Genomic DNA, 25,172 nt, shown 5'->3' with positions numbered 1-25,172 from the left:
GCAGACGTTCCTGAATTTTATGGTTTAATTCTTAGCAAGGATTGGTCTGAAAAGCTCATGGATACTTTGCGACCGACTAGTCATATATGTGGCTCCCTTACAATGGTAAACCAAATCAGATAAAGGTTGAGCGAGAAAGACACCAAAAATACATAGTGACAGAACTGGAAGGAGAAAATGAACTTATAGCATACAACAACAATATAATTGGCCACTATTCTGTTGACTTTTTCTTAGGAAATTTCAATGCTCATACTTTACCTTACTTAGAACACTATGTTTTGTCTCAAGTTGAAAACTTTTCTTAAACGGACAATTCTAAATGCGTTAATTTTGTAGATATTCCTGTAAATAACTCTTTGTTTTGGAAATTATTTTTTGACGGTTCTAAGTCTAATGATGGAGCAGGAGCAGGATGTGTATTAGTTAGTCTAGAAGGGAATAAAACCATGCTAACATGTAGACTCGAGTTCGTTTGCACAAACAACACTGCAGAATACGAAGCTTTAGTACAAGGTGTTGAAATTTGGTACCGGAGGACAGGTGGTTCCCTTAGGCTTTGATCTTTGGCCTAGGGAAAAGTGTCCAAAAGAATTTAATTTTTCTCCTAAAGTGACTTTATAATTTTATAAAGTTAATTCTAATTTAAAAGTGACTTTAAGTGATAAAGTTATTAAGTCTAATTTTAAAGTGACTTTTATAAAGTCAATGAAAAATTAGAAAGGAAAAGTGACTTTGGAAATAAATGACTAAGTGGGTCTTTATTAAAGTGGGGTGAATTAAAAAATAGAAAGTGAGATTTAAATGAGCATTTAATCTCAACCATTGATCTAAATCTATTTCAGCCATTGGATTTAGAGATCACCCAAAAGTCACTTGGATCACCCAAAAGTCACTTGGAGTTATATTAAAGGAGGAAAATGAGGAAAAGGTCATTCATTCTTTCATGAGCAGATTGGGAGAAGGAGAGCAAGAGAGCAAGAGAGATTTCTGAGCAGGAAGGAGAAGGAGACAACAGCTTGGCACACATTCCAAGGCAGCAGTTGAGCAGATTTGTACCGCTGATTCAACACATAGTGAAAGACAGATTTTTGCACAAACATCGAGGAGCAGTTTGCTGATTTTTCTGCACACAAAACGGAGGTCGTACAACATTTATTGCTGTCCTGTTTGCTGTAATTTCCAGATTGCTGTGAGGCACGGGAAATGAGATAAGTTGTAAATTTGCTTGCTGATTTTTTGTTGAATAATTCTCACTGTAAAAAGACAATTTTCAGAAATAAAGAAGAGCTCTCAAACTGGTTTTCCCCAAGAGTTGTAGGGGGTTTTTCCAGGGTCAAGTTGACCAAAAATATCAGTGTTTTAATGGCTGTTTTTAATTGCTGATTTTTAATTCTGCAATTTCCAGCATTCTGAAAAATTTCCAGAATTTGTGTTTTCAGCAATATTTATTTTTTTCAGTCTGTTAAATGTATGGTTATGGGAATGGGCATTTAACTACATGGGAGAAATAAGGATAAACTGAAAACCGGGGTGGGAAAACAAAATTTTTTACATGGTATCAGAGCTTGAGTGCTGAAGGGCAGTTTGGGACAGCAAAAGGAAAAATTACAGTTGCTGATTTTTCACTCAGAAAATTCCAGCAAGCTGATTTTTTCATAAACAACAGTTTTATCTTTACTACAGCAGTGCTATTTTTCAGTTTTAGGACAGCAGGATGTCATTGGGATTGAGGGTGGAGGATAGGCTGGATGGGCATATAAATTACAACGTTTGGAAGGAGAGAATGCATAGTATCTTTGAGGAGGCAGAAGTCTGGGATATCATGGTGCATACCGCACAGAACCCTGTTGTTGTGCCCACTGATGTTACTCAGTTGGCTGAGTATAAAAAGAAGAACAATAAGGGTAAGAGGCTGATTCTAGACGGAATCAAAGACCATTGCATTCCTCATGTGAGAGGAAAGAGCAATGCCCATGAGATGTGGACATCATTGCCCAATCTCTACCAGAGTACCAATGAGAACCGGAAGATGGTCCTGAAGGAGAAGCTGAAGAACATTAAGATGGGGAATGATAGTGCAGCTGGATATCTCACAAAGATTACCAATGTGAGAGATGAGTTGGTAGCGATTGGAGAGGCCATTCCATCCACTGAGTTGGTGCGTATTGCAGTGAATGGCCTCCCCCGTTCATGGTTGAACTTTGCTGATGGGGTTTGTGCACGTGAGACCCTTCCCACATGGGAGAGGTTTTGGGATGATTGCATTCAGACAGAGATCAGGAAAGGACAGCTTGGGGCAGCCAAGCCAGTTGAGCAGGATGAGGACGTAGCACTGGTGGCAGGAGGCAAGAAAGGCAAAGGGAAGAAGCAGGCTTCCACAAGCGATGGTGGGGGCAAAGGCAAAGGTAAAGGTAAACAGGGGAACACACAGAAGGACTATTCCAAGGTGAAGTGTTGGAATTGTCAAAAGATGGGACACTATGCAGTTGTGTGTCCGGAGAAGAAGAAGAAGAAGGGGAAGAACCAGGACGTGGCAGCTTCAGCAGAGATTGAGGACTTTGCTGGTCGTTTTGACCGAGAGTTTGTGTTCACTACGTGTGAGTCCTCTAGTGCAGGATCACCTGCCACACAGGTTCAGAGGGAGCATGCTTTTCCCTCGATTAGCGGAGCATCTACAGGTATCTGGTATGTGGACAGTGGGGCTTCACGTCACATGACAGGAGTCCGTGAGTACTTCTCAGAGCTTTCAGAGAGTGGCACTGATATTGAGGTAGTACTCGGTGATGACAGAGTTGTTAGAGCAGTCGGGGTGGGCACAGTGACATTTCAGAGGGAGTCCAAACCTCCCTTGAAGGTGTCAGAGGTTCTTTATGTGCCAGGGATGAAGAAGAACCTCATATCCATCTCAGCTTTGGAGGATAGAGGATATGAGGTACTGTTCAGGGGAGGACAGGTGTTGATGTATCCCAGGGGCGCTCCAGCTGATTCAGCTAGAGTGATAAGTGTACGCCATGCAAAGGTGTACAAGTTTGCATTCCAGCCCCTTTTGGCATTGAGCAGTAGTACCGACAGCAGAGCTAGCGGTTCTGAGCTGTGTGAGATTTGGCACCGCAGGATGGGACACATGTATCACGGAGCCTTGAGGACATTGCGGGAGATCACTACAGGTGTGCTAGATTTCAGTACTGATCACTTTGATACTTGCAGAGGTTGTGTGATGGGCAAGTTTGCCAAATCCCCTTTTCCCAGCAGTGACAGCAGAGCGACGGGGATACTTGATTTGATTCATTCCGATGTGAGCGGTCGGATGTCTCATGTTTCCTTGAGTGGATATGAGTACTATGTGTTATTCATAGATGATCACTCCAGGAGGACGTGGATTTATTTTTTGAAGACCAAGAGTGAGGTCTTCAAGCGATTTCAGGAGTTCAGAGCTCTTGTGGAGACTCAGACAGGTCGAAAGATCAAGTCCTTGAGGTCGGACAATGGAGGAGAGTACACCCTTGGAGAGTTTGTTGACTATTGTGCGGAGGCAGGCATTAGGAGGGAGTTCACTGTTCCTTACAACCCCCAGCAGAACGGGGTTGCGGAGAGGAAGAACAGATCCATCATAGAGGCTGCCAAAGCCATGATACATGATCAGGGGTTGCCATTGTTCTTGTGGGCAGAGGCCTGCAACACAGCTGTTTACTTGCAGAACAGGAGTCCGCATCGTGCTTTGGGGCACATGACTCCGGAGGAGGCTTTGTCTGGGAAGAAGCCTGATATTGGTCATCTTCATATCTTTGGATGCATTACATACTCCTATATACCCAAAGAGAAGAGGACCAAACTAGAGCCCACCGCAGAGAAGGGTATCTTTGTGGGCTACAGTGAGACCTCAAAGGCCTTTCGGATTTACATTCCTGCACAGAGGAGAGTTGTTGTCAGACGGGATGTGAAGTTCGAGGAGGACAGGGCCTTTAGGAGGTCACGGGAGTTAGAGTATCTGGATCATCCAGACCCTCAGCAGCAGTTGAGTCAGTCGCAAGGATCCAGTGGGCAGGGATCAGGAGGATCCGGAGGTACATCTATGAGGATGTCAGGTCCATCAGTGAGCAGTGGCTCGCCGAGCCAGAGGGGTGGTGCTCTGGGCAGCATGCAGAGCAATTCACAGAGCAGTTCACTAGGGAGTCCACTGATGGACAGTTCACACGGTACCTCAGCTTCTATAGGTTCAGGTGCAGGCAGGAGGACATCAGACAGACAGTCAGGAGTTCAAGCTACTGATGGTGATGAGGAGGAGGAGTTTCATTCTCCTATGGGAGAAGCATGCTCAGGGAAGAGGAAGCCCAAGTGGCTTCAGGACACCTTGAGAGATGCCACATCTGTTGCTGAGCCGAAGAGGCCGGTCAGAGAGAGTAGACCACCTGAGAGGTTCTGTAGCTATATGGCGATGGTTACTAGCATCCTTGACTCTGAGCCTTCTAGCTATGAGGAGGCAGCTAGCCAGCAGGTCTGGAGAGAGGCCATGCAGGAGGAGTATTCTTCTATTATGAAGAATGATGTTTGGGAGGTGGTGCCGAGGCCTGAGGGCAAATCCGTGGTTACTTCCAGATGGCTTTACAAGGTAAAGCATGCTGCAGATGGCAGCATTGAGAAATTTAAAGCGAGGTTTGTGGCTAGAGGGTTCTCCCAGGTAGAGGGAGTTTATTATGAGGAGACCTTCGCTCCCGTGGCTCGATATACTTCGATCCGCTCCATTATATCGATAGCAGCAGAGATGGGTTGGAAGATCCACCAGATGGATTTGAAGACCGCATTTCTCAATGGCTTCATACAGGAGGAGGTGTACATTGAGCAGCCACAGGGCTTTGAGGTGCATGGGAAGGAGTCCCATGTGTGCAGATTGAAGAAGGCCCTTTATGGCCTGAAGCAAGCTCCCAGAGCTTGGTACTCCAGGATAGATGCATACTTGCAGGGGATGGGTTTCACAAAGAGTGAGGCAGATCCGAACCTTTACTTTATTGTGATTGGTGAGGAGCCTCTCATTCTGGTGCTGTATGTGGATGACTTGATCATTACAGGTGCAGAGAGACTCATAGAGCACTGCAAGAGAGATCTTGCGGCGGAGTTTGAGATGAAGGACATCGGCTTGATGCATTACTTTTTGGGTTTGGAGGTGTGGCAGGAGGAGGGGCATTTCTTCCTGGGGCAGGGGAAGTATATTGTGGACATCCTTAGCAGATTCCACATGGAGGATTGTAGACCCATGTCGACACCGATGATCACGAACTGGAAGAAACTTCATGCTTCGGATTCCGAGTTGGTGGATCCCACATTGTACAGGCAGCTGATTGGTTCCTTGATGTATTTGGTCAACACTAGACCATACATCTGTTTTGCAGTCAACACGATGAGTCAATTTATGTGTGAGCCTAGGAAGGTTCACTGGGTGGCTACAAAACACATTTTGCGGTACTTGCAGGGGACAGTGGATTATGGTCTGGACTACAGGCAGGGAGATGGAGTGAGATTGGCAGGATACACTGATTCTGATTGGGCAGGTTGTGCTTCTGATAGGAAGAGCACTTCAGGGTGTTGTTTTGGGTTGGGTTCAGCAGTAGTGTCATGGTTCAGCCGGAAGCAGCAGTCAGTAGCACTGAGTTCAGCGGAAGCAGAGTATATGGCAGCCAGTCTAGCTAGTTGTGAGGCTATCTGGCTTCGCAAGATGTTGTTTGGCTTATTTGGTCAGCCGTTGAGACCTTCAGTGATTTACTGTGATAATCAGAGTTGCATTAAACTCACGGAGAATCCAGTATTTCATGACAGGTTAAAGCATATCGGGATCGGATATCATTTCATCAGAGACTATGTTCAGAAGGGAGCTGTGAAGCTTGGGTATATTTCCACTGATGAGCAGGTTGCAGATATCCTTACCAAAGCCTTACCACGGGGCAAGCATGTCTACTTCAGAGACAAGATGGGTGGGGTGAGGAACACCTTCCTCGGTAAGAGGGAGTGTTGAAATTTGGTACCGGAGGATAGGTGGTTCCCTTAGGCTTTGATCTTTGGCCTAGGGAAAGTGTCCAAAAGAATTTAATTTTTCTCCTAAAGTGACTTTATAATTTTATAAAGTTAAATCTAATTTAAAAGTGACTTTAAGTGATAAAGTTATTAAGTCTAATTTTAAAGTGACTTTTATAAAGTCAATGAAAAATTAGAAAGGAAAAGTGACTTTGGAAATAAATGACTAAGTGGGTCTTTATTAAAGTGGGGTGAATTAAAAAATAGAAAGTGAGATTTAAATGAGCATTTAATCTCAACCATTGATCTAAATCTATTTCAGCCATTGGATTTAGAGATCACCCAAAAGTCACTTGGATCACCCAAAAGTCACTTGGAGTTATATTAAAGGAGGAAAAGGAGGAGAAGGTCATTCATTCTTTCATGAGCAGATTGGGAGAAGGAGAGCAAGAGAGCAAGAGAGATTTCTGAGCAGGAAGGAGAAGGAGACAGCAGCTTGGCACACATTCCAAGGCAGCAATTGAGCAGATTTGTACAGCTGATTCAACACATAGTGAAAGGCAGATTTTTGCACAAACATCGAGGAGCAGTTTGCTGATTTTTCTGCACACAAAACGGAGGTCGTACAACATTTATTGCTGTCCTGTTTGCTGTAATTTCCAGATTGCTGTGAGGCACGGGAAAGGAGATAAGTTGTAAATTTGCTTGCTGATTTTTTGCTGAATAATTCTCACTGTAAAAAGGCAATTTTCAGAAATAAAGAAGAGCTCTCAAACTGGTTTTCCCCAAGAGTTGTAGGGGGTTTTTCCAGGGTCAAGTTGACCAAAAATATCAGTGTTTTAATGTGTTTTAATGGCTGTTTTTAATTGCTGATTTTTAATTCTGCAATTTCCAGCATTCTGAAAAATTTCCAGAATTTGTGTTTTCAGCAATATATATATATATATATATTTTTTTTTTTTTTTTTTTTTTTTTTTTTTTTTTTTTTCAGTCTGTTAAATGTATGGTTATGGGAATGGGCATTTAACTACATGGGAGAAATAAGGATAAACTGAAAACTGGGGTGGGAAAACAAAAATTTTTACACAAGGCAATCAGACTGGACATCAAGTATCTACAAGTCTTTGGACACTCCGAGACTATTATTAAACCATTACGAAATACTATACATTGTCTATTAGGTCATTTAAAGATTATCAATCTTTAGTACAAGATCTGATTGAACATTTTATAGCATTTAATATAACATCCATTCCCAGACTCCAAAATGCTAGTGCTGACCTCTTGGCTAATGTAGCTTCCAAGCTCATTCCCTCAGAAGACTATAGCCCAGACAGATTCTCAATCGAATTGATCTGTAGGCCCTCCATCCCTGATAATGTTACCAACTGGAGAATTTTTAACGATGACCTTGATATTATAAGTTTCCTAACATTAGAAGGATCTTACACTAATCAGATAATTGACAAGGACCAACATGAGAAGCAATTACAACAAGAGAACACCAAGAATGCCATACCAAAATCTGTAGTCAAGTTGGAAGACCTATACGATTTAAAACGCAGATTCAAAAGGTCTACCAATTCAAAACTTCAGAGTTCAACTTTGAACTATGAATTAGTAAATCTAGGAACAGATACTAAGCCGCAGAATATCAACTTAGATCTTGGTCTAGCCCTAGAAGAAAAATGAGCCTTTGTTCGACTCCTGAAACAGTATAAAAATGTCTTTGCCTGGAATTACGATGACCTTAAGACTTACGACACCTTAATCATTCAGCATACTATCCCGATGATAGTTGATGAAAAACCAGTCCAACAAAAGCTGAGGAAGATCCATCCTAATCTGGAAAGTCAGATTAAGTTTGAGCTCAATAAATTGTTGAAAGCCAAAATTATTTTTACCGTTCGGCATTCTAGATGGGTTTCGAATCTGGTTACGGTCAGAAAGGAAAACGTAGACATTCGAATTTGTATTGACTTTTGAAATCTTAGCAAAGCCTGCCAAAAGGATAATTTTCCCCTGCCTCCTATGGAACAAATATTACAAGCAGTTGCGGGATCAGAATTGATGTCCTTTTTAGATGGTTTCTTCGGCTACAACCAAGTCTTAGTCGATCCGGAGGATCAGCTAAAAACCACATTCAGAACCAAATGGGGTTCTTATGCATATCAAAAGAGACTTTTGGGCTGATTAACGCTGGCGCCACATTTCAAAGGGCCATGGATATTGCACTTAAGGGATTAGTAAACAAATCAATGGTGATTTACTTGGATGACATAACGGTATATTCTAAAAAACGTAGTAATCACCTAAGAGACTTAAAACATATCTTCCAATGTTGTCAAAGGTATGGGATTTCACTTGATCCAAAAAAGTCCTTTTTTGCATTAAGTGAAGGAAAACTTCTTGAATTTATAGTGTCTAAATCTGGAATCCATATTGATCCAGATAGGGTTAAGGAAATTTTTGAAATATCCCTACCACATAATAAGAAAGCAATGTAATCCTTCTTTGGTCAAATTAATTTTGTGAAAAGATTTGTCCCAGAATTCTCAAGAATTGTGTCACCATTACAAGCAATGATCAAGAAAAATTCACTCTTTAAATGGGGCCAGGCAGAATATGAAGCGTTTAATCTGATTAAGCAAGCGATTGTTAATGCCCCATCCCTAGCGACTCCAAATTTTTCCGATCCTTTCATTTTGTATACATTCGCCTCTGAGAAGTCATATGCTGCAATACTCACGCAAGCCAATCAAGACAAAACGGAAGCCCCATTTGCCTTCTTTAGTTCAAATTTGCAAGGGGCTGAATTAAATTATTCTGACGTTGAGAAACAAGCCTACGCTGTTTTCAAAGCGATCAAACACTTTAGACCCTTTCTTCTTAAAACCCATACAAAGATAATAGTGTCGTTTCTAGCGGTAAGAAATCTCTTGGTACAGAAAGACGTGGATGAAAAGAGAACAAATTGGGTCACTGCCCTACAAGAATATGACGCTGAGATCAAGCCAGCAAATATTGTAAAAGGTCAAGGCTTTTACAGGATGTTGGCTGGAGCATTGCTTATATTAGAAATACCATCTCCCAATCAAGAGGTACAAATGTATGAGGTAAGCCTAAACTATATTGAATCGAGTTATGCTGATATCATGTTTGATTTAAAAAATGGATATGCTCCTTCAAACTTGAATCATACAAAGAGCAGAGCCCTAAGATTGAAAGCTAAGCAATATCAACTCGTAACCGATGTACTTTTTAGGGTGAATTATGATTCTGTTCTTCTTCGATGTCTTGAGAAATCTGAAGCTGGAAAAGTGTTGCAGAAACTCCATGATGGACCAGCAGGTGGACATTATGCAGAAGATGCAACAACACACAAGATTATGTGCGCAGGATACTATTGGCCTACACTATTTAAAGATGCACATAGCTATGTAAGGAAATGTCAAGTTTGTCAAACTGTTGCTGGAAGACAGAAGAAACCATCATTGCCATTGCAACCAGTTAATATCAACCAACCATTTGAGCAATGGGGATTGGATATAATAGGTGAGATCGTTCCTCACTCTTCTAAACATCATAGGTACATCCTTACAACTACAAATTATTTTACTAAATGGGTAGAAGCAGTTCCTCTCAAGACAACTAATGCTGAACATATCATCGATTTCATAGATCAGTTCGTAATTACCAGGTTTGGCTTACCTTCCGCTTTAATGTTTGATAATGCATCATACTTTTCTGGCAATGCTATGACTGAATTCGCACTTAAAAGAGGTTTTAAACTTAAATATTTTTCTAATTATTACCCACAAGGGAACGGGTTGGCCGAATCAACAAATAAAAACCTAATCAGAATCATTAAGCGAACTATTGATCAGAATCATAAAAATTGGCACAAATCTTTGATGTATGCTCTCTGGGTAGAACGAATAACTCAAAAGGCTTCCATTGGCACTTCTCCCTTTAATTTAGTTTATGGGAAAAAAGTAGTTCTCCCAACTCACCTAGCAATTCCTTCTTTAGCCTTAGTTCAATTTATTGAAGAAACACCTTCTTCATCTTTACAACTAAGACAACTGCAGAGTCTTAAGCTAGAAGAGCAATGCGAACAGGCTAAAATTACCCATGCACATCATCAAGCATTAGTAAAAGCTTCTTTCGATTCAAACATGGTATCTAGGAAGGATTTTCAAATTGGAGATTTAGTATTGAAATTGGATAAGGCTCACTAAGAAAAAGGAAAACATTCTAAATTCCAACGGATGTGGCTTGGACCATTCCAAATTGTTGAAATCATAGGTCCATCGACTTTCATGTTGCAAGATTTAGTAGGGAAAAGAGAATCTTTACCTGTTAATGGGCAGATCCTTAAAAAATATTTTCCATAGAAGATGATCTCTTCTATTTTTGTAAATTATTGTTTATAGCTTTATTTTGGTAATAAAACAAGTTGTAAATGGTTACTTTTGGATTTCATGAAAAAGATTATTGTCTCTTGTAAATTTTGTTTTTCGCTTGTATAAATAGAACTGATTTGGGAAATTAATCATTATCATCGAAAAATATAGTCAAGTGCTACAAGCCTGAAAATTTTACTAGTTCCAACCTTACAAATTTTGTTTAAAAGCAGCCTTTAGTGGGAATTTGTTTTATATTGGTCATGAAAAGCATCAATAACAAAACGAAGGTTCTCTGTAGAAAAGCTGTCTTCAAAAAACTCTATAATTGTCGTCCAGAGCTATTCTTAAGGAACCAATGACTTCCTCCCCTCTTAGGGAATTACAAGTTTCAAAGAGTAATCCACCTATGCACTATAAACTTTAAGAATAAGAGGTCTCATCAATAGCCGGCTTATCATGATCATAAAGATTATAACTACCTGACGTTGCCAATTGCATCCCAAAACAGGGTGATGACTCAAGATTGTTGCAATCAAAAGACAAGGGGTCTCATTATGAGCCAGCTTGTTCAGTAAAGTTATAAATCAAGTGGATGGCATTGTCAAAATTTGGCCACCAAACCAAGACATTGTTCTTTAAGAATTAAAAGAGAATGAAAACATAAGTGTGAATGTGGATTTATCTTTGAAAATTGTATACTTCTTCAAGTAGGAAATTGGATCATTGCTAGGTAACGGGTAACCCTGTCGGGGCTATAAACGCCTGCTGGCAGCAGAGGCTCTACCTATGAGAAATTAGCATATTTAAAACTAATCTACAAAGATGTCTTTATTTTTATCTTTATAAACCATGTAGTGGCTGATGTAAATGCAATGACTAGCTTTGGGAAAAAAATAATCAGAATTAGCGCGGAAGGAACAAATTATTGTTAATGGCTAAGAGCATGATGCACTTTATATTTCTATAATAAAGTTTGTTTTTCCATAAAACTTTTCTGTTTTGGAAGTTTTAGAAAATTCAAAAGATAATCAAAGATAACTGGTTCTTCCTAGTGAATCACCAATTGTTGTGGCCAGCAACAACCGCCCTTTTTATTTAGTATTAGTAATAACACTAAATAAATGGGGACCCTTGTAGAAAATAAAAACTAGCACTTATAATTCCCTTTGAATAAAACACACTATCATAAGCTTAGGAAAAACATCCGCAAACGCAAACTCTTAAGTATTATGAAAGGTCTCAAACAAAATCATTCTCTTAATAATGAACATCCCATCGCAAAGGGTAACAGAGGACATCATATAAAGAAACTTTCGGAATTGCAAAAATGCAATGATGCGAGATCGCGCGCCATACAGACTCATCGCATATCGTAGATTTCATATATCGCAATGCCACATAAGATAAAACGTCCTGATCTTGCGATATGCGATAAAGCATCTCGCAAATCGCATCTCATAGTCGCATAATGAAACAAATGATTGTTAACGAAAAGGATTAGCGATATGGTGATCTGGGATATTGCGAAGCAAATCACAAAATCGCTTTATCGCAGATCAGACGGGCTTACATTATGATGAAATATTTCTCGTAATCCGATACCGAGTTATGGGCATTAATGTCAACTTAGTGGTTTATTGATGGTTATTTATGAGAAATGATTTACATCTGAGCGAAAGGTTATTTCACGTAGGGTGATATATTTGATGTGATTTTGAAATTAAGAGCTTTCCTGTCACCTTATTACTTACCATCATTTGTTATCTTTCTCATTATGTCTTAGTTCTCTACTTGTGAACTTACGGGAGCGGTACGCAGAACAATACACAAAGCAGTGCGCAGAACGTGATGGGAAGAAAGGAAAAGCTCTGGTTACTGGGAAAATAGATATGACTCCATTATTTACGGATACCACCTGTACCAGATAAGCTGGCATATCTACATGGGAAGGCATGTATAGTCTGCTGGAGAAAGAAAACCCGAGAGTCGTGGAAGTTAGAGTTATGGTAGATGCACACATGTCATCTGAAGCATCACTTACAGAGCTTGCACGCTCATTCCTGCATCGTATAGCAGCAAGGCCTAAAATATTTCCCTATACAGATATGGTCAAATGGGTGATAGACGACGCTGATATAACAGACAGGCAATTCAAGTCTAGGAACCAAGAGGTTATTGGGTCATTTACTCCACAGAATTTAAGACGCATGTATCATTTACCAGAGCCACAGGCTAGCTATAACAAGCAGTTTGTGGAGAAATTCGCCAAGGAAAACGAAGATTTGGTGGAATGCACCAAAAGGTGGTCAGCAAAAGAAGAGCCTTTAAAGAAGGACAAACATGGTATGTACAACATTGGTTCCCTCTCTTCTCCGTATTGTTTCGTTGCTGCAATGTTATGTAGATTATTCGGAAAACTTGATATCAATAAGTTCTCATCCGAATGGCTACCCCTATTGGATGCATCCAACAACGCCACTATTATGGACTGGGCCCAAATATTGTCTGATAACTTAGCCTCTGCTATTTGGAATTATCGGTCTAAAAGGACTCCTTAGAGGATTTATCCTCCTTTCTTTTTAGCTGCCTATGTCATGGATGCTATCTGTTTTGTTTCTAAATTTCCTCTCATGGGTTGGAAATGGATGGTACAAAATCCCTTGGCCATTCAAGTCTACCATAAAGAACTGTGGGATTCTAAGTTCACCCCATATTTTTATAGAATCTGCTATGGAGTTATGCTACCCATTCACAAGATGATGTATAATAAAGATGCCCCAAGATTTTCTCCTGAAGCTGAAATTGATATTCTCCCTGTGGGAAGATGGTTCAGAGAAGAATTTTGCACCTATATCAGAGTATTTGGAAGCATTGCTTCCCCTCATGTACTTCCCTGGTATGTCCTTGACAAGTTAATGGCCCGTGAAATAGCCTACCAAACTCACGGGGTGGGAGGAATGAGCAAAGAACTTAAGGATAAGAAAAAGGCAATCTGGCCGCAATACCCTGTGGCCTATGGGGCTTTTGCATTGTTTGATCTAGGTCACGCTTTCAGAGAAGTAGACAACATGTTGAGTCTACAATTGTTTAAGTTCCCAGGGAGACAATTTGATCCCTTTGATGTAATAAAGAATTTTACTACGGCTGTTAAAATAAAGGTGTTCACTAAGGAAGAGCACACTCAGAGACATCTTACACATCGCCCAAATCGAGTTTGGCCCACCAGAATTCCAAGAGTTTAAACTCTACAAAGAACGAAGATTGGCAAACCTCCCCTTGGACAAGTTGCGCTTAGAACCAATAAGGGAACCCGCTCCCAGCATCAGAGTAAGTGGAAGCTCGGGGCCAGACAAGTCTAAATCTAAGTCTGGTAGAGAATTGCCAGAAAGGTCTAGACAGTCTGAGAGTGATCACAATAAGAGTGAAGGATTAGTCAGGGATATTGCCCAATCCAAGGAGAATTCTAAGCAGCAAGTGTTGCCACCAACACAGGGGAAAGTTCCTACTCCCCTCATCCAGCCAACAAAGCCATTAAGAACAGAGCTGGAGAAAGAGTGGGAAACCTTTAATGAATTGATCAACACCGAGGAGCAAAAGGTGGAGACACCAAGGAATCCAGCACAGACAATCACAGAAATGGTGATTGAAACAGTTGCCAATGCTCCAGAAACTGAGCACATTCTCATAGCCCCGTCATCTGAAATCATGCTAAAGATAGAGGAAATCCCCCCTCTAGATGTGTTTTACAGTCTGCGGCATAAAGTTGTGGTCAGGAGACAGAAAGAAATGAAAACTAGACATCGTGCTCTCACCTGAGGTAGAGCAGCTGAATGTCCTTTGGCAAGACCCTACCATTGATCCGACAGAGAACCTGACTAAGTTATCCTAGATCGCAGGAGCTTATGCTTCTGCTACTATTGACAAAGCATCCGAAGTTCAACTATTGCTTAAGGATAAAGAGGATAAAATCCTATTTTTCCAGCAAAAGGCCAGTGCTAGGTTGGAAGCAGAAGAAAAATTGGAAAAATTATAACAGGGCTTTCAGCAGATGCAGTTAGGTTATCAAAACAGTGTGGCCGAAAAAGAACAACAATTACAGGTCACATTAGAAAAGCACAAAGATGACCCCAAAGTCAGAGAATTTGTCACAGAAGCCCTTGCCTTGAATGACCAACTCTTGCAACAACACGAGACACTTTGCCAAAGAATATCACAATGGAATTCTCACTGCGAGATGAGCGACAAAATCACAAGTCAAGTCGTGGATTTGCGACTTGATTATGATTTAATTGATAAGAAAGTTTTTGATTATTTGAATTTGCAGGGATCAGAGGAAGGCAAGAAAGCAGGGTTGCCCAAGCTCAATGAATCCCACAAAGAAATGTTGTTTAATAAATGGGATACACAGATCAAGAAGGCAGAACAGGCAGCGAAAGAAGCAGCGACAACAGCAAGCAATGTCATTGACTGTGTCAATGAAAATTTGCACAGAGCCAACCTGATATCGGAAACCGCTCCAGGATTTCTCCCAAAAGCACAACAACTGTAGACAAGTTGGAGACAGAAAGCTGAAGAAAAGGCAGAGTCAATCAGGAAGTTAACTAAGTTAAATTGGGACACTTACTAGCAATATTTGGTGAAACCGCACAGTCAGTGTATGACTCTGAAGTTCCTTACAAATTTCACGGAGAAGATAGTGCCAGCACTTGCTGACTCTGTTTTCGCAGGACAACTGAAATCGGAGGTCGACCAACCGACGCTCCTGAAGCCGATGCTGAATGCTTGCAACCTAAGAGAATAGATGCATAGTTAATTTTTAGATACAGTTTCAGTTTAATTTTGATTTATTTTTGCTTTAGATGAGGATGGTCATTTAAACCTCCTCCTATATTTTTGTAATAAACTATTTTTAGTCTTTAGTTAGTAGTATTTAAACCCCTCTCATGCATTTAGAGGGGTCCAGAAATTTGTCAAAAACAGTTATTCAGAACATGCACTTCTGCACCCTCCGAGGAGGTTTTGATGAATGAATGGAACGAGATTTATTTATATGTGTTTAATGTTTGCTACTGAAATGCACTTCTGTACTCTTAGTAGATATTGAATTATGAGAAGATAAATCTATATATGAAAGCTTGAATGTTTAAGTTATCATTTGGCACTTTTGTACGATGGTAACTATTCTGTTTATGCTAAGCGTATGAATAACTTATTATGCGATATGTTTATCATAATTGTTTTGGCTAATTTCTTATTTGAAACAATTCACTTTTAATGGATTCTTTTCTCGTAGCAATTGAATGATCTTTATTACCAGTTGCTATTAGAAACTATTTTAGATCGCATAAGTGAAGAGTTAATCCTGGGATAACTTTTTTAGAATTAGATGTTTCCGTTCATTAGAATAAAATTGCATGTGTTAGATTAGATTTAGATTAAAAGAATTTTATTTAGAAACTTTTAGGAAGAAAAACATCATCCCTTAGCATCATCACAATCAAATTGGGAAACTGGTCCCATTATCCCCAGTTGGACCCACTATCCCGAACGGAAAAGGAGCTGCTTTCAAGGTCCGGACTAGGTGTGTATCCCCTTTGTTGTAGACCTGATTTTCGGGGCTTTAACAGGTACCCTTTCCTACTGGAGTACACTTTGCCTTGTTCCCCATGGTGATCTGAAAGTTCATCTTCTCTTCTCGATATTTTGAGAAACACTCCCTGATTCCTGTCATATGCCACGAGGCTCCACTGTCTATATACCATACTTCTGATGATGCAGCACTAGTCATGCACGCCACTTCTTCTTCCAACCTAGAAGCCAACATAGAGAAATCGAAATCTCTCTCTCTTGTGCATTCTTCTGAAAATTTGCGTGAGTCCCCTGAGGTGGATGCCTCTGCATCTCGGTCTCAACCCATAACTGTTTCTTTCTATTTTTTTACTCCAAAAATAGAGTTATCTCCCATGGTTGACATCATCATATTGGTTCTTATAAAGTTGATTTTATTTTTGAGGCCCATTTTTTACCTCAATTTCTCTAATGAATGATTAAGGACAATAATGGATTTTATCTCATAAAGAATCTAGGGTTTTGACATTTGAATATGAAATTGAATATCAAAGATTTGAAGACCTTTGTAAGCAACAAGGCTTGGATAAGTAAAACCCTAGGATTGATTGCTTCCGTTGAAAGAAGAAACTCTAGGAAGAAATGACATTGTCATGATGATGTGGACAAGGTTGATTTGCAGGTTGGATGTAAGAAATCTAAGTTCAAGAGGGAACCGACATCTTCTCAAAAGATAAGTAGTTTATATCTCTGTTTCTTGATTATTACTATTGTTACCATTTTTTTACTATTATTCTCTTACCTTTGTATATCTTGCTTGGTTGTATTTGTTCTTTGGTCTCCTAAAGAGGATTGCAGGTACATAATGAAGGCTGCCAAGGTTGTGGTAGTAGAAGAAAAGAATGGAAGAACAAAGTAAAGCATGTGACATGAAGACTCATGTTGTGGACTCAGAGGGAGTAGTAGACAGATCCACTAGATTAAAGTATGCCTTCATCTATGCCAAAATGAAGTCTGTTATGACTTCCATGATGAAAATAGTTAAAAGTGCAAAGTGAACAATTACCTTAGTAAGAGGGAGAAGATTATGAAGAGCCATTTTCTCCCGTTGCTAGGCACCTTGAGCTAGGTTGTTGAGTCTTGGGCTCTCGGAGAGCGATGTTGATCCAAGTGTGTACTACAAAGTTGTTGAAGATGAACCTATGGTTTTTTTGGCATATGTTGATGATCTATTTCTGACTGGGGCTGAGGATCTCTTTGTCTAGTGTTAGTGGGAGTTGTTTTTTTTAACAAAGGATCTAGATCTAATGCATTATGAGAAGCTTATTGAAGTCTTTGTTAAGATCCTTCAGAAAATTTGGCTTGATGGACTGCAAGTCCTTGGACACTCCCATGGTAATAAAATTGAAGAAGCTACGAGACTTTGACTCTGACATATCGTCAATTGATGGGCTTGTTGAAGTATCTTAGACTTGATATTGGATGCACTGAAGAGAGGAAGAGCACTTCTGGATAGCTTGGGTTCTGCTATGATATTTTGGATGTAGCCCTTTGTTGCATGTATATAGGTGATTGATCAGCTTGTTATTGTTTGTCGGATTATTTGATTAGGTGTTGGAATTGATCGTGATATATTGTGACAATCGAAGCTATTTGAAGCTTTCTGAGAATCTAGTTTTTTGATGATAGGTCAAAGAAAATTGAGATCAAGTATCACTATACCTGAAATGTTGTCCAAAGAAGAGTTGTGAGACTCATATACATTTCTACTGTTGAGCAAGCCACTACGGTTCTGACAAAGCCACAATCCCGAATGAAGTTTGCTTGCTTCTATGAGAAGTTTGGAGTGGCTGAGAATTCCTCTTGGAGAGAGAGCATTAATTGTATAACATCCTGAGAATGACAATCTTCCTTGGGCTTGGTTGAGAAACCATGATTTATGGTTTGAGAAGATTGTTTTGGTTGCACCCTTATTGAGTTTGATTGAGAAACCATTATGATTGGGGAGGTTGGTTCTGAGGCTTGGAGTGCTCCCTTAGGTCATTGTGAGCTTTCACTCTTCTGTAAGAGCCCTTGAACGCCTTATCAATTTTTCATAAATTTCACTTCCATTCCCATGAACCACTAGAACCCATCTGCTTGACTTTGGTAACATACCTGCACAGAGGATATTATCATTGTTGCCTGGTTGCTTGAGTAGATCTAGGGGCATTGGAAACACAACTTTGAGAAGCCATGAATGTTGCAAAAATAGAAAATAAATCACTCAAAAAACAGTTGCTAGGCACACCCTTCTTATTGCCTACACACAAAAACACAACTAAAATGCTTGTTGTTGCTATAGGATGCCCCTCTTGTAGAAGAATGTGTGAGAAATGAGTGAATGAAGTGTTTTTTATAGAAAAGAAGAGGTTGATAGGGCTTTTAGAGAATTCTAATTTTTTACTTTTCTAGAGAATTCTATTCCTAATTTATTTTTTAATTAAAATTCTTTAACTAAGTGCTTAACTTCGAGAAAAAATGTTAAGTTAGTGTTTTTGGGCCATAGAAGGGACCCATGCCTTCTTGGCCCCTTTGACCAGACCGGAAAAGAAAAAAACGGTCGAAACACGATCTGTAGTGGTCGAAACAACTATGAAACGTCGTCATTTGTACCATATATCATTTCGAATTGCGAAATGCCTTTGGCCATACCACATGGTGTTTCGGAATCACGAAACGTAATATGGTACAGCTAGTGGTGTTTCGGGCCTTTTCTATTATTAGGATTGTCTCTAGCCAATTAAGTCACTTGACACGATGACATGCCACATGGGACATGAAAATACGAGTATTCGACATGTGACACGATGACCCCTCGGAACATGACACAAAGGACACATTATATAATATATCTTAAAAAATATAAAAAATTAGTGAATTACAGGTAAGATATGAAATATATAAAACATTTACATGATGATATACAAATTCAATCACACAACCATTCATGTAACCAAAATAGCATTGAGTGTAAATGCAATCCATGTCTGAACCTAAAATACATCGACAAAGAGGCCCCAAATGCCCTATATAGTCCAAAAAAAACTATGCTACAAGACTACAAAAAATAAGTCGTACTATATAATATATATCATTAAAGTCATTGTCTGTATTGGGATCCTCATCATCAATATTACTCTCTAAGCATTAAAATAAGAGAGAAAAAGCTGAACATGTCAAATCGAGATTTTGTCTGGGTGATGGGTGCGTGCATTTTTACTAGGGTCATGACAGAGGAGCTCAACAATCAATGCCACAAACATTGAGGTACATAGAGGGCTTGGTCCTCTTAATTAAATGCTAGTTCCATAACCTCATACATGACAAACTCCAATGGAAACGTTGTAATCCCCTCAATCTTGAAATCTTGAAAACTGTTAAGTCTGCTGGATTTTGAGTGGAATCTAAAATTCTACTTTCTCCATATGAAATCCAATGAGGTCGAAGCCAGTGTCAAACATCCTATGTCAATTAATGGTAATGCTAAAAATTTATGTAAAAGGATGAAAATGTTTATCTTTCTTTTTCATCCTTTTACTTTAAGAATTTAACATTGCCATTAATAGCATTAGTAGGGCTGGACAAATCCACTTCTCAACACTTGGAATCCCTTTTAAGATTGCTTAATTGCCCTTGACTATACTCCAAAACCTTTGAGAGCTCCAAAACTGACTGAATTGCATGAGAAAGAGGCAATAAATCGATTTCAGGACGTTTTTTTCACAGGACATGTGTCCAAATTTTGGGACACCAGTAGGGCTCGTGTTCGACACCAGTCAAAATTTTGTCAGACATGTGTCACCCGCATGTCATTTCCGACACGAAGGATTTGAGGCACAAGGGGGCGGGGACGTGTCAGGTGACTTAGCTAGCCAGCTGTTTCATGCAACATACCAGTGAACTAGAAGGTGACCAATTGATTCCCCTTCACACTGGCAGGGATAACTGATACTAGGACCTCAACAAGGTCTTATTTGCATGACTTCGCAGGTCAAAACCTTGTTGGTTAGGGTAAGTCACATGAAGATGTGAGATTTCATAAGTGCTCTCATTTTTCAAATTGGCCTTCACCACCAATCTGACCCTTTAACATCTTTGCCAAACATTGCCCTATATCTGGAACTTGCAGAAAATTGTCCAGAGGATACATTTTTTGACCAAATTAGTAAATCATTGTCATCTCTCTGTCTTTTTGTGCTCCTAAGCAACTACTGAGAGTCCAGTAATCGGCCTCAGGACTCACTGAATTTAGAATCTCTGCTTTCTTTCATCCTTGTCTCCAAATATCAGTAGATACAGGGTCTGCACCATTGTTTAAAAATATAAGCATTGATATTGGAGGTGGATGAGGATATTCTGTGGAAGAGTTGGAGTCCTTCACATCCCACACAAGGGTCAATTCCTATCTCACCTTTTTCATATCCCTGGTCCTCCAAGCCAACCATTTTCCCACCACCAATGTGAAAGACAAAACAAAGGCTTTCCAAATTGAAACATTCACAATTGACCTTACTGGTGATCTGATCCACTCTCACAGGATAATGGTTCCAAATATTTCTGCTGAATAACATTCCACCATAAATCATGATGAGAGAGAAACCTCCACATACTCTTAGCAGCTAGTATTCCATCTTTCTCCCCTTTTCCTGTTACCAAGTCTTGAAACACTTTTTTCTCATCTTTTCCAAATTCCCAATAGGAATGAAAACCAAGGAATATCTGTAAACAGGGATTGCTTTCAGCACAGGTTTTACCAAATTCATTGCAAATATCAATATGATCAATTATCATATTGGTGTTAGCCATGAAAACTTAGTTAAGGGGTACATTTATTAGATGGATTTCTAAAATACCCTTTGAAATGGAAGTGATTTTGAAAAGTGTAAAAGGGGAAAGCGTATCTAATGTGTGAGCTGAATAGAGCATTTATTAAAAAGATAGTTTTGGGCCCTTCTTCATTGTTGCTTATTTGTAAAGTTCATGTCCCAGATGAGTATGCATAGGAGATACTAAAAGAGTTTGATAATGCTGATTAGGTCAGTGGTAACTCCCATTAAAATAGGAATGAAGTTATTGACTTCAGAAAATTTAAAGCCAATGGATGCAACACTGCATTGCATTTAGCACGAGGTCTGATTTACCTTAGTAAAACATTCCAGATGTGAGTTGTAGTTTGGATTGTTTCATTGTTTTCGCTGGTCCCAAATACTAACTGGAAAGTAGCAAACACAATTCAAAGTATGTGAAGACTACGCTGTACTGTGGACTCAAATATGTGGTAAGCGGTAACTTCAAGCCGGTTGTGCCTGCAAATTCAAGATAATAGATAGTCTTCCACTGATTACTTATAAGCTAAGGCTGGTTCTCTTCCCTTTCACTCACTTAAGTTCCAGGTATATTTGAGTCTGTGCTGCTTGAAAATTGTTCATACTTCTCATGGGAAACCTGATGTATGTAGAAGGGTGGTTGTGTATTCAGAAGTAGAGAAATCCAAATATCTATTTTAATAGCACCAAAGCTACTGGAGTATAAATCTACATTCACAATGAAGTTGTAACATGTTTCTCTCTGCATGGTCCATTTTTTGTCTTAAAAAAGTGCTTTTCAGAGAGGATTCTGTTAGCACTAGAGTTCCAATATACATTATATTGTGAGGTTTCCTGTATTGAGTATGATTTTGTTGATCACTGTGTTTTTATTTATTTGGAACTGTTACAAGGCATTATTTTTATAAAATCGACTGAATGTTTCTAATTCTCTGAATTGTTATTCCAGATCTACAATTATGCTTCCACAAATTTTGAGTTTGCCAAGTTTGTTTCTTTTGTCTTGTATTTATATTGAATATTCTATCTGCAGGTATTTAATGGACCCAGATATGGAATTTGTGAAATTCTTTGGGAAAAATTATGATGTCGATGCTTTGACGGAGGGAGTAATTACTGAAGTCAAATCCTATAAAAAATAAATGTTTTACCGGATTCACTCATACTTTGTGGTATGCTGTCCTTCCAAGTAAGGATGGATGTCCATTAATAATAGTTCCATTGGAGCTAATTTATTCTCTCAATTTTAAGGGCCTGGTGCAAATTGAAAAGCTTTAGAGTTAAATTAGTTGCGATTCATATTTTCTGGTTACAGAAAATAAAACCAGAAAATATTTGATTGGTACGAGTGGCCAGTCCAGGACAGGATTCTTTTGGAATTTTTTTAAGCATTGAGGATTTATTATGAGGGGAATGACCTTTAGAAAGCGAGCAGTTCCATTTCGCATTATATGTTCATGGGCGGTATATAAATGTGGCTTTTGAAATGAGGGTTGATTAAATAATTGGGGATACGTTATATTTTCGTTTCGTGCATTCTATTCTAATTTCATTAAAACTTTTATGCCTGGGCTTGCCAAGTCTCTTATAAATATGTCTGGAATGTTAAATTCCATCATTTAGTATTTTGTGGAATAATTCACAATTTTGTCTGTTGTGATGGTTTGAATACTTGAGATTATGAATGCATAACTGGAAAGCAATTATTTTGCATGGTTGGAGGGAAAGTCATGTTGATTGGTCAATTTGTGTGATATATATATATATATATATATATATATAATCTCTGGTTGTACAAGGACAATTTTAAGCCATGTATTTAAAATTTTAATGATACCGTCTCATGTTCTAGTATACTGCCTTGATTTTGGCATTTAGCTATGGCATTTTAACTCCTATATTAATAATGCCTTTTCATGCACTAGGTAATAGTTTGAATTTGGATGACGTGTCTGAAATTTAGATGTGGTAAACTGTTAGTAAAGGAAATTTTTAAATGCGTTTTAAGGCATGGCATTTTGCTTAGATTATCTTCATCAAGGAGTTCTCGTCATTCCCCTATGAAGGCTCTTGTGATAGCAAAAACGAATCGACTTTTGAATTCAGCATGTTTCAGTCTGAATAACTAATTGTTATGTTATGAATAGAGAATGATCTTAGGTGTATATCTAGTTAGGATTTCTGTGTTTTGCCAATTTTTGTATGGTATATCCAGAGAAAAACAAATTTACCACGTCATTCAGTGATTGTGTCGCATGAAAATTGCTGTAACTATTATATCATGCAACAAAATGAACAATTTTGACACCCGCCACTTATGAACTAAACTGACCTCATGTATATTTAATGAGAAATACCAGCACAAGTGGGTGGGAAAGCGGCACGGAGTGACAAATACCAGTACAAGTGGGTGGGAAAAAAGCAAAGTCTCACTCTGAGAAATAGGCCTAGAATCCTTTGCATTTTCAAGCATTTTCATTCAAATGGCTCAGTAGAAGGTGCATTGACAATTTCTTCGCGAGTGAGTGAAAATGAGATACATGCATCTTCCATAGGGAAAAATTCAAAATTGGAATTTATGAATCAATAAATATTGTAATAACAGTCTGCCTGATAATGGCCCCATTACTATGTTGACTCGGTCAAATTCAGATTGGCATCGTTACTATGTTGACTCAATCAAATTCAGATTGAGATAGAACCTTGGACTGTAACTTCACTAGGGTTTGATGGTTTCATTCATTGGCAACGATTCTTAAGAACCATTAGAGATTGACTTTTTTATTCATGTTGATAATGAAGATGGAATTTTCTCTGTAGAATTGTTGAAATATTCATTGCTATAGTGCTAAAATATTTCCTATTGTAGTGTTGAGTTATTCCTTGTAGAAGTTCTGAAATATTTTCTGCATAGCACAATGAATCTAATTTGCACAACATAGTAGACATTCAACAAGACTAAGTTATTTGTAACATTGCAAGGTTATTTCACAAACAGGTCATTTATAATGATCAGAGAAGTAACCTTGTTGGCGATGGCATACGATGCATTAACTTGGCCTTCATTAAATGTGAAAAGGGATAAGCCTAGAATGGGAGGGGGCAGGGTTATTTCACAAACAGGTCATTTATAACGACCAGAGAAGTAACCTTGGTGGCGATGGCATACGATGCATTAACTTGGCCTTCATTAAATGTGAAAAGGGATAAGCCTAGAATCCTTTGCATTTTCAAGCATTTCCATTCAAATGGCTCAGTAGAAGGTGCATTGACAATTTCTTCACAAATGAGTGAAAATGAGATACATGTATCTTCCATAGGGAAAAATAAAATTGGAATTTATGAATCAATAAATATTGTAATAAGAGTCTGCCTGATGATGGCCCCATTACTATGTTGACTCAGTCAAATTCAGATTGGCATCATTGCTATGCTGACTCAATCAAATTCAGATTGGGATAGAACCTTGGACTGTAAGTTCACTAGAGTTTGATGGTTTCATTCATTGGCAACGATTCTTAAGAACCATTAGAGATTGATTTTTTTATTCATGTTGATAATGAAGATGGAATTTTCTCTGTAGAATTGTTGAAATATTCATTGATTGCTATAGTGCTAAAATATTTCCTGTTGTAGTGTTGAGTTATTCTTTGTAGAAGTTCTGAAATATTTTCTGCATAGCACAATGAATATAATTTGCACAAAATAGTAGACATTCAACAAGACTAAGTTATTTGTAACATTGCAAGGTTCTTTCTGGCATTACAAAGCTTCTCAATAGCATTGTAAGATTCTCAGTGACGCTGCAAATATACTCCGCTGCACCGTAAGGTTCTCAAGAGTGCTATAGATATCTTAGTAGTATTGCAATTGTTCTCAACAACATTGTAAGGTGTGTGACAAACCTATCCCGACATTCTCCGCTTGCCATATACTTCGTAAGGCTAAAGGGGTGAATGCATTAAACTATGAACTAATTACTAGGGCCCAAAAGGTCCATGGACACAACACTACTTGAATCTATTTGTGCTCGCTGGTTTCACCAATGCATTTGTAAGATTTTGCATGGTGTCATCTTTTTTAGGCATCACCTTTCCATCCTCTACCATGTTTCTAATGAAATCTTAATGGATATTCTTGCCTTTTCTTCATATGAAAGTTTGAATTATGTTGACGATGTTGGATCCGCCAACATTTAGGGATCACCCCGGTATGAAGTTCCAACTAGACTTCACACCGTTTGGTGTGGGAGTCCCATCCATTATGATGGCTCGATTGCCATTGTCTTAAGGATTTGCCTCTACTCTTGCTTGTCAAC

At 38.9% G+C, this 25,172-nt stretch overlaps 1 protein-coding gene across 1 annotated transcript in view; it reads left to right on the top strand.

The window, feature by feature from the left end:
* Window positions 1–22,418, top strand: part of LOC149162347 (cytochrome c oxidase assembly factor HCC1-like) — a 238,296-nt gene extending 215,878 nt beyond the window's left edge. The window contains exon 7 of the mRNA XM_089437226.1: window positions 21,888–22,418. Within this exon, the coding sequence (XP_089293352.1) occupies window positions 21,888–21,996 (109 nt within the window). The 3' untranslated portion in view covers window positions 21,997–22,418. The remainder of the gene's footprint in view (window positions 1–21,887) is intronic.
* Window positions 22,419–25,172: the final 2,754 nt, after the last annotated feature.

Source organism: Pinus tabuliformis, chromosome 5_2 (assembly GCF_031772625.1).
Source record: "Pinus tabuliformis cultivar Carrire ecotype Pingquan chromosome 5_2, CPIR1, whole genome shotgun sequence".
Taxonomy (NCBI): domain Eukaryota; kingdom Viridiplantae; phylum Streptophyta; class Pinopsida; order Pinales; family Pinaceae; genus Pinus; species Pinus tabuliformis.
Note: the sequence above shows the minus strand (reverse complement) of the source record. Positions and strands in the feature narration are given on the sequence as shown.